The 10357-nt window shown below is 33.9% G+C and overlaps 2 protein-coding genes across 2 annotated transcripts; one reads left to right on the top strand and one right to left on the bottom strand.

Annotated features, from left to right (window-relative positions):
• The first annotated feature begins 1975 nt into the window (after nucleotides 1–1975).
• LOC134247948 (putative ATP-dependent DNA helicase Q1) lies at nucleotides 1976–4157 on the top strand. Its single transcript, XM_062730338.1, has 3 exons — nucleotides 1976–1995; nucleotides 2464–2646; nucleotides 3218–4157. Exons 1-3 carry the CDS (start codon nucleotides 1976–1978, stop codon nucleotides 4155–4157), a joined length of 1143 nt encoding a protein of 380 aa, XP_062586322.1.
• A 197-nt stretch (nucleotides 4158–4354) lies between these two features.
• On the bottom strand, nucleotides 4355–10153 carry LOC134247949 (uncharacterized). Its single transcript, XM_062730341.1, has 7 exons — nucleotides 9947–10153; nucleotides 9125–9175; nucleotides 7907–8374; nucleotides 7023–7499; nucleotides 6738–6864; nucleotides 6422–6543; nucleotides 4355–6137 (listed from the first exon to the last, which is right to left on the bottom strand). The coding sequence occupies exons 1-7, from the start codon at nucleotides 10151–10153 to the stop codon at nucleotides 4965–4967; spliced, it is 2625 nt and encodes an 874-aa protein (XP_062586325.1). The 3' UTR covers nucleotides 4355–4964.
• Nucleotides 10154–10357: the final 204 nt, after the last annotated feature.

Below are 10357 nucleotides of genomic sequence, written 5' to 3' on the forward strand. Positions count from 1 at the left end.
CCCCCTCCCCCTTTAAAAAAAAATCACACTTTAAATTCATTGGATGTGAAGATGATACATTAATTTTACTACAGTTAAGATTTACAACTCCATCTCTCCAAGGATTTAATTGACAGAACGCGACTCCATTTTGTATAAAATTTAACAACCAGTTTTACAATCGAAGTGTTTATCCGAGCTTGCCGGAAAGGGGTGCTCTAATAGTAATCTTAAGATTTTTAAGGTCTTTCGTTTCCAACGGAAGACCTTCTACTGATTCTGATGATTAAGATTATTCTTATTATTCTTTTTTTTTTCTTCCTAGACGCCAACTTTGAGGCCTCATATCTCACTCATTTCTCAATGGATTTTGCTCAAATTTTCAGACATGATAGACGGTAATAAACTCTATCAGAATACTGTCTAACATTTTAAAAATTTACTTCCGCTTATGAGTTATTTCCCTTTAAACGAAAAATTATAGGCTTTCATTTCCAGACAAAGGCTCAGAGACCACAAAAGCTGGAGCAGAAATTTTACTGGTTTTAGATAACAGAAGGATTGAAGTTGTGCACATCGGTTTTTGTTTTTCGATTTCTGTATTCAAAATGGCGCTTTATAGGGGTCAAAAATTAGAACGCGTAAAAGAGCGAAAATTAACAGATATTTTCCTTTTTATCTTGAAAACTAAAAATATTTTGTTAAGACATGTTGAATAAAAGTTGCGCGTAATTGCACGAGCTTTCATTTAATATCATTTAAAAGGGGCTGGCCCCTAAAATTAGGGATCTAGGGCCCTTGAAAGTTTTTGCTTTATGACTCGAAAACGGTAAATATTTCGGAATGACTGTCGATTATGAAGTTTTGCTTTAACATCTTATTATCTCATGAAATTGTTTTGTTCGAGTATTGTTTTAAATGAGCTAGATGCATGACCCGTATATGTACAGGTAATTCTTTTCACTCAGCACGTAAACGCGAGCTCCTCATGCGTGTAAACCAAAACAAACTTACTATAAACTAGAGCCGAGCTCGTTGCAAAGCAACGAATAGGTCTTCCGTTGGGGCTACGAACTAGAAGACGTAACCTTGAGTCGAGGTCAAAAGCCACATACTAAAGATATACAAGTAAAAAACCTTGTAAGAGAAGCAACTTACAATGTTTCGCTAGGAAAAAGACTGTAAAGGAATACTAGTGCGTGTGACCTTGATCTTTCCAAATGACCTTGTGCTAAGCAATAACTAACTCTCGTTAGAGCTAAAATTGAGATAAATAGAGTTAGGTCAAGGTCAAAAGAAAGGCCAAGTTCAAAAATGGTGATGCCATTAAATAGCTCTCATCAGTATGCATCAACATGTAAAGTTTGATAACACCATTTTGAATGGTATGTTTAAAACTGAGCTAAACACTAATTTAAGAAAAGTGAGGCATATACATGTATATAAAGTCAAGTTTAAAAAAATGTTAATGCAATTGCATAACTCTAATTAGTTACTATTAGTATATAAAGATTGATAAAATATCTTGGATAGTTTGTTTGAAACTGAGCTTTGAACTGAGCTAAAGGCAAAGTGTGACAGAAGGAGAGAAGGAAGGACAGAAAGTAGGAAGGATGGAAGACGTCCGACAAACACCAAATGCCTTGGCCATATTCATGGCAGGGCATTACATGTCATGTATGATTGTTGGTTTACATAAAAATAGGTCGTAACTTTCAGTCTCCGAATTCAACCCCTAAACTACATGTATATATGCATGTACAAAAACGAATCAACCGACTGACATTCTCTGCTTAGAAGGAAGACATTCAATCTGATTATAATCAGATCTTTGTTACGCTATGAAATTCTGATAGTCGCTGTACAAAGATCTGAAGACATCCCATCAAGGGTCATGTCAGAATGAACTTTGGTGACGTAGGGTCGACCAATCAAATGCGTTCATAACAACCAATCGTGGCTATTCTTACATAAAGTATTCGATATCAGTTGAAAAATGGCGGACGTTCAAGCCTTGTACAAAATTTTACATCATTTCGGTGTCTGTACTTTAAAAAAAGAACAACAAAGCATATTAAATGCTATGATTGAAGGAAAAGACTGTATGGCGATTCTGCCAACGGGTTTTGGTAAATCGCTACCTTTCCAAATATTTATACCTCTTATGCGTGAGACGAACCCTGGATTCAGCGGTGTGATAATAGTTTGTTGTCCTTTGGTTGCTCTTATGCAAGACCAAGTAAAAAAAAGTATCAGCTGTGCCCGATATAAATCTTTCAGTAGCGTATAAAGGTAAGGGGCTTCTGTTATGATTTGACGAATGTAACGTTTTGAGAGCGATTATTGGTGTAATGATAAAATGATCAAAGTATGTCTCGACTTGAAAATACACATGATTTGGAGACATACGATGAAAAATAATCATTTAAAATGATATGTTGTAAAGTTCTTTTAACATCGGTCATTTTACTGGATACTCTACAGATTTATCTTCTTTTTTCTCTCAGGTTCAAGTGAAGAAAGTGACAGGCAGATATTAAACGGTGAAATAGACCTCATTTATGCATCTCCAGAATCTCTGATAAGTAATGCAGCCTGGAGGGAAGATATGAAGAAATTAAATGTACACACCTTAGTAATCGACGAATTTCATACAATTGCAACATGGTAATTTTTGTATACCCATTGAACATGTTGAACAGCAGTAATGTGCCACATAGGCGTTGGAACCGGGGGGGGGGGGGCTAGGGAGGGGGGCTTAGCCCCCCCCCCCCCCCACTTTTTTTCCAAATATATACTTAGTATAGACTTAGCCCCCCCACTTTTTTTTCCAAACATATACTTAGTATAGATATTGAACATTGCTTCGTGGGTTTAGCCCCCCCCCCCCCCCACTTTCCACATACACATGGTAGTATAGGTAAAAATGGGAAAAAGGAGGTTTATAGAAAATAAATTTGGTACTGAAGTTCGTATTCCCCCCCCCCCCCAAAAAAAAAAAATAGGATTTTCGTGTTTGTGAAATTGACATTTTCATTTTCGGTTCTTTTTTTTGTTTTGTTTTTGCTTGTCAGGTTTTTGAAAGGTATATAAAAAAAAATTTTTACACCTAGCCCCCCTCGCTTTGAATTTGCTTCCAACGCCAATGTGCCACAATACTTATATTATCCCAAAAGTAAAAAAATATATATACTAAACTTCATGTACCAGTTAGATAACATAAGTATTTTATTTGTAGGGGTGAAGACCAAACTGGTTTGAAGAAACAAGCATTTAGGAAGTGGTTTTCCCACATTGGAGAATTAAGATCATTGTTTCCTAAAGCAAGTGTTGTTGCACTGAGTGCTACTTCCACAGTTAAAATTCAGAAAAGAGTTGCAAAAGAGTTGTCTTTAGGTCCAAACACAGTGCAAATAGTTATGTCTCCAAATAAAAGCAACATCAAATATTCTGCATTTAAAATACCCAGTGACATTGAAATAGCCATGTCCTGGATGGTGGATGGAATCAAGCAATTGTTAATTGAATTCCCCAAGACTTTATTATACTGTACTAGTATTAATGATGTATCAAAACTTTACACTTATCTGATAAAAGAGTTGGACAGTTCAAGTCACTCCCATATTGAAATGTTTCACTCTGAAACACCTCTTACCAAAAAAACTGAAATTGTAAATTGTTTAAGTGATAGAAATGACACATCAAATACAAGAGTAATTATTTGTACTAGTGCTTTAGGGATGGGTATTGATGTGTCCAACTGCAGCAATGTAATTCTGTTTGGATTACCTGAAAACTTGGTAGATTTAGTGCAAGAAATAGGGCGCATTGGTAGAAGTGGAGATCCATCAGTTGCCCTTATTTTATTTAATACTTATCATCTACGCAAGCTTAGCAAAACCATGAAAGATCTGTGTTCAGATACTTGTAGAAGAATGACCATTATGAAACACTTTTTGAGTGAAACCGATTTAAATGAACTTAAAAAGGAAACTGGTAAACATACATGCTGTGATGTGTGTGACAAAATTTGTAGTTGTGGCAATTGTGAATATCTCTCTTTGGAAAAACTATTTGATCAGAGTTTAATTTCCAATTCAGACAATAGTCAATCAGTGGATTCCTCTGAAAGTTTAGATGATTATTTTGATGACACACTAGACTTGAATTTGTGTTGAATTATGTTAACTGATGTATCGAATAAAAATATGTTTCCAGTGATCTAGAAATTTTGTTGTAGTACTTGCTTGTAAGAGAAAAGATTAGAAGATCAATGTCTGATAAATAAAAAGTACATTCAAATGGGGAGAAGAGGGCAGTATTGTTATCCAAAATATGTGAGAGTGATTAAATTCTAACATCTACACTTTGTCAGTAGAATTATATTAAGTATGTATATTATTAATATACTTTAAGGGGTGTGGGACCTTGATTAAAACTGTGACTTTTTTTGTCAGACATTGAACTTTTCATCTCGTGTCATCCTGAAAAAAGCATACCTGGTAATTGTTTTATTGACATTTACATCATTTTAATACATTAAAGTGACTATCCAGTACACACGATTTATTCAATATATTGAAGTTCAAATAAACATGTATAATTAAATATCTCAGTAGTAGTTGTGAACTATAGAATTGGTCCAAATCAAGTCATTCAGAGGCTTAAGCATCAATTTCAAACACACAGTACACTGGAAGACCTAATAAACCAAGGACCTATTTGCTAAACATGTTCTGGTACAATCTTCTATGAAAAGTTCATTCACAAAATAAGACCTAACAAATCAAGATTATAGTTGCTGAAAAACTATGAGCGTGGTGCAATAACATCCTAACTTCCCAAAGACCACGGACCATATACAATGCACAATAGCAATAGCACAATAGGCAAAATAGACATACACTTGCTTGAATTTCTTGAAAATTTTATACAACTTTCCCATGCAAATGTTTATTATGTGCATTAATTTACAATATGAATGCTTACTTATTCCTGAGTCGACAAAATGGTGAAGTTGGTCTATGCCGATAAATCATTAACGGGAGTTTCTTAAATGAGTTCACAAATGGATTTCTGTCAATGACAAATTTTTGACAGTGAAGTTTCCTGTTTGGGTCATAGGCAAGAATATCATTTTGCATTAAATCTTGCAAGACTTTTTTGACATCACTCTGGTAGGAAGGTAGATGATGGAAACCCTTCTTCTCACGAACATTTGCAATTTCATCAAAATGTTTCACAAATTCTACTAAATGTGGATATTCCTTGGAATGAAGAATGATGCTGTCCTTTGTCTGATTTCCTGTGCAAATTACTTTACTATCACGATTCAACATTTCAAGGTACTCATCAAGGGCAATGTTGTTATTTTTTCCACCTTGAACATTAACAAATCTGTTGGTAACTAGTCTTTGTTTTTGTTCTTCTGAGAGAATTCCATTATTTGATGTTAAAGCCGTAAGATGAACAGAACCTATCAGGTATTTTACTTTGTTTGTCTTGTTGTAAAGAGGCAATTCATATTTGGCTGACCTGACGGAACGCTCGCCATCTCCCATGTCTACAGCCGTGTCCAAGTTCTTGTGAAGAATGACAAGTTTGAATAACATGACAATGTAATCCTGGAGCTGATCACTGTTCTTCACTTTAGATCTTGGCTTTTTTGTAGGGATTTGAACATTGTGCTTCTTCTGTTCATGGCATTGGAGAGAACCCACACATGCATATGTTGCTTCACAAAAGTGACATTTCAAGCGTTCATTTTCTAGCATTTCAGACAACCAATAGTTTTCCGAGTGTTGTGGATCATCCAAGACTTCCCTCAACTCCTTACAAATGTCATCCTGATTTTCAAAGAACCATGTCTGTAAAATTTCACATGACACCTGGTTCAACCATTCCACTTTCTCTTTGTCTGAAAACTCCAGGAATTCCGCAGGAAATGGGATGTTAGAATCAACATCAGTCAGGTCAAAATGATGAAGCAAAAGCAGCTGACAAATGGCATCAAATACAGTGTAGAAAAGGATCTTATAAGGGCGATACGAGTTCTTAACTTCACCTTTCACATCTCTACGGTTCAGCAGATTTCTGTAGTAATAGATGGTTCCAGCATCTTTTCCACTGTTTGTGTTAAAAGTCAGCTTAGCTATGGCCTATAACATATATGTTGCATTGAGTATTTGATATTAGTCAAGTTAATAAAGTATCTGATAGCAGCATGTTATAATGAAAATACATAGTGAATTTGTTCAGTGTTTCAGAAAATGTTGTGCTTGTAGTGTTGACTGAGAGCTGTACATAGAGATGTTGAAAGAGTTTTTATTATCATAAAACTGACCTTTTTCTAATCTGTAGTTTACTTACTTAACTTATCCAAAGTCACTGACATGAAAAATAATGAGACTAAGTTGTAATGAAAATCAATTTAAACAATTACCTCCAGGAAATTCATCAATCTATGGAAGTCTTCTATCTTGGAAATAAATCCTTCTAACTTTTCTTTTGTTGTACCACCATTTTTCATGGCATTTTGGGCTGATTGGGCTGTTAGTCTGTCTCCTAAAAGATTTATTTCCATACAATCAATGTTCACTGCATGTTATATAAGTTTAAACTTTTGTCATGAAATCATTTTTATAACTTGTGAAAATACATGTAGGTCTTCATTCATCATAATAAATATTGTTCATTAATTATGTTTTTTATATTGATTTTTTTTTAAATTACAGTAAATGATTAAAAAAAAGAAATACCCCCAAAAAACACTGGCTCAACAATGTTTCCATCCTTGTATGGTATGTAGTCATTAGAAAGTTTCTTAAGAAGAGCAATGAGTTCTTGGGTCTTGTTTTCATTACAATCAAATAATCCAAGTGGGTACTGAAACAAAGAGTCAATGAGTGAAAAAAAAACCCAAACCTATGGCTATTCATACATTAACAAAGTCATTTAATGTGATTATTACTCATTTTCTTTAATGATATGCTAAGAACTGAATAAAAGTTATATAAGGAATGTATAGTTACTAAAATATTTACTTGGAATGTCTTAATTCCAGAAAAATGACTGTATTGATGATCCAAATGCGTTGGATAAATAGAGTTAAATAATCTTTGAAGCTGAGGATTATGCTCAATGATGGACGTTGAAAATAAGAATGTCAATTCTTTCATCAATTGTTTTTGGTCATCAACCGAGGGCAGAAATTCACCAGCTTGTGTCAAGACTCTTTCCTCTGTTTTCTGAAGTTCTGGTAAAGATGGGACTCTATCTTGTACCACAATGATATTGAAGAGATGGTAGGACAGAGTTCCTCTGTCTGAGGTCCTGTACGATGGTAATACATTCTTATCCCAGTTGTCCCCCACTAATTGGTATTTCACATTCCCGCTATCCACCCAAGAGTCTCGCAATTCTTTCACTTTTAAATCTACTAAGTCCTTCCAAGTTTTTAACTTCCTATGGATGGACTTGGGATGAACACATAATCCAATATTTGACAATCGTTCAATATCCTACAAAAACAATACATACATGTAATCAAGTATCATGCCTTTAACCCTGGTGAATTACACTACATGTACACTGGAATGTGACACATTGTACAATTATTATTCTTGTAAATATTATCAAAAATATATAGCAACATAAAAAGTAAAACCTTTAACTCTTATAATAGCCCCACTGGGACTCCACGAGATAAACTGAATAACTTAAATCTATTATTTAAAAAGAACTGATATTAAGTTGATAAACTATACAATTAATGTTCCTGAGATAAAGTTTTTTGAAAACCTAATTTTAAATCAGAAAGGTTTACTTTTGCTTCATTTCTTTTTTTCTTTTTTTTTTGTAAGTGAATCTAGATTGTATATATACATGGTATATGCAATGTGTAACATGTAATCAAAAGTAAGCATACCCTCTGGATGCATCCACCATGAGTTAACACAAGTGCTATCATATACTGGAAAAGAGACATTTCCTGATTTCTTCCATGCAGTGCAATGGCAACAGATACCATGATGTGGATGAATCCTTTGCTGTCACTGGAGAGCTCCTTATCACTAACCACAGCAGATAGTAATGCAAGAATTGTAGGACACCTTATTTTAAGTTCTTCTTTCAATCTCTCCCACTTAAACTGAAAGATATCTTGAAAGTCTTTACTTTGAAGAATAGACCCTGAACCCCTCTTACAAAGAGCATGTGCCTCTTTCGTAACTATTTTTGCGACTTCATCTGTAACCACTTCCGGATGAGATGAGCAGAGGTTATTTACAATGGTCCTTTCAGCATTATTCCCTCTCACTATTACTTTGCAAATAGTTTTTTGAACTTCTGATGTAATAAGGGCTGTCTTTGTTCCACTCGGGTAATGCACATATACCTTTAGAAAAAAATAAATGAAAGAAATTAAAAATAATTTTACAAATTTTGCTTATTCTTTAGCTATTAATTGTATCTTACATCAATTATAGACTATACTAGTAATCCTTTTCTTAATAAATATTTAAGCAGAATTCCTTCAATTTTAGATAAATATACATACTGAGGCTCATTCTACAGTGTTGATATCTGTCAACAAAACAAAGAAAAAGATAAAGAACAGAACTAAAATTTCATGCCAAAACAAACAAACAAACAAATAATAATAAATCAGGTGTTCAATTATCTTTGAAAAAATAAATGTAAATGTATGGGTTTGCTTTAGTGCTTGAAATATAAATTTTTATAATATCCTGATTCAAGTAGATGAACTATCTTTTAGATCTTTTTTAAAATGCTCATATTTAATTGTATTTGCTGCAAACATGTACTTTTATGAATTATGATTTAATTTTCACATTTTGATTTAAATTTGAAGACAACAATAAAGCAATATATACTAGAGACCAATTCAATTATGGCATACCTGTGCCAATGAAACATGCATATGTGACAAATTCATAAATTTATTGGAATGTGTTAGAAATATCAATCAACAGTTCAAGGGGTCATTATAATCAAATCACTATAACATTTCCCCAAATATTTTTATGTGATGTGAGAATAGTTGACCAACTATTTGTGAACTTTGTAAAAGGTTAACCTTAATTAATTAACTTCAACTCAATTTCTTATAAAAAACACTTTATACCTCAACCTCTCCATTTTTATAATTATTTTCAGCTTTGTCAGTTATTCTCTCCTAAAATGTACATAGTAATATTCAGTTCATTTAATGGTGATATCTACTCGGAAAAATGTGGTCTTCCACTAAAGATGTTATTTAAAACTTTATTAGATAAATTGTGTTCAAAAAAGAATTTGTCTTATTTTTACACTTCCCATTAAATACTGGTACATTAAAGTTTATCCTGCAACTACCCCTTGCATTGACCTAATAAAGGTAGCGTAATAAACCAAAGCTTTATTCGGTCACTGCCCTAATAAAGCCTCATGCATCTATTCTGACGTTCTAAAAGCATTGTGACGTCACGTATACTGCAATGTTTACGCCATGGTTTCAACTGCAGAGATGTGCCTAAATCTGTCGGAAATAGCTTGTTTTGGACGTTCAAATGTAAAATTTTGTTGCAGGATAAACAAAATACATGATAACTGTCTTGAAATATAAGCGATATTTGGGCTCGGGTCGAAAACGTAAGAGGGCTGGGCAAGCCTCGCCCTCTATCACGTTTTCTTACCCTCGCCCAAATATCGCTTATATTTCGAGACAGTAACCATGTATTTTATATATATTAGAAATTAATACGTGATGTATTGGTACAAAGATCACATGTTTTTATACAATGCTATGTTTGGGGGTTTTCTATAAACATTAGGAATTAAGGCAGGTTGTTTTGGAAAATCCAATATAGTTTTACTGTACACTGCTCTGCCATTGGAAATTCTGTTACAATTTCAGCTGTTACCTGTTTGAAGTGTTTGAACGGTGATTAATAATGTTGTTACTTACCTCTACTATTCTATATATTTCGGTTGAATCAATTTGTGCCGAGACGTTTAAGTCCTTGGATAAACTTCTTCTTACTGGTTTAGCAAGATTTGGTTGTTGCTCCGTTTCTTGTCTTTGTGAACTTCGTGTTGTAAATGTTGAAGTTATATCCCTGAAAGGCCTGATTTCAACGGGAACAACAACTTGAACACTTGGAAACTTAGTCATTTTCTTCGGCTGGACTAACGCTGGACTACTTGCCAAACGTTTCGTAATTATACCCTGTGATCGTAACGCCACTGTAAGTCTTTCCTGGGTTCTGCTAAAGTGGTTTTGTATCTGTTCTGTTAATTCTCGAACTTCCGCTCCAAGTCGTAAAGTCCTTTCTACAGATCTGTTACACTTAATACATATACCTTTTTGTCCAACGTC

The sequence above is a fragment of the Saccostrea cucullata genome, unplaced genomic scaffold (assembly GCF_032062105.1).
Source record: "Saccostrea cucullata isolate Sc308-1 unplaced genomic scaffold, CSIRO_AGI_Scuc_v1 ctg7735, whole genome shotgun sequence".
Lineage (NCBI taxonomy): Eukaryota > Metazoa > Mollusca > Bivalvia > Ostreida > Ostreidae > Saccostrea > Saccostrea cuccullata.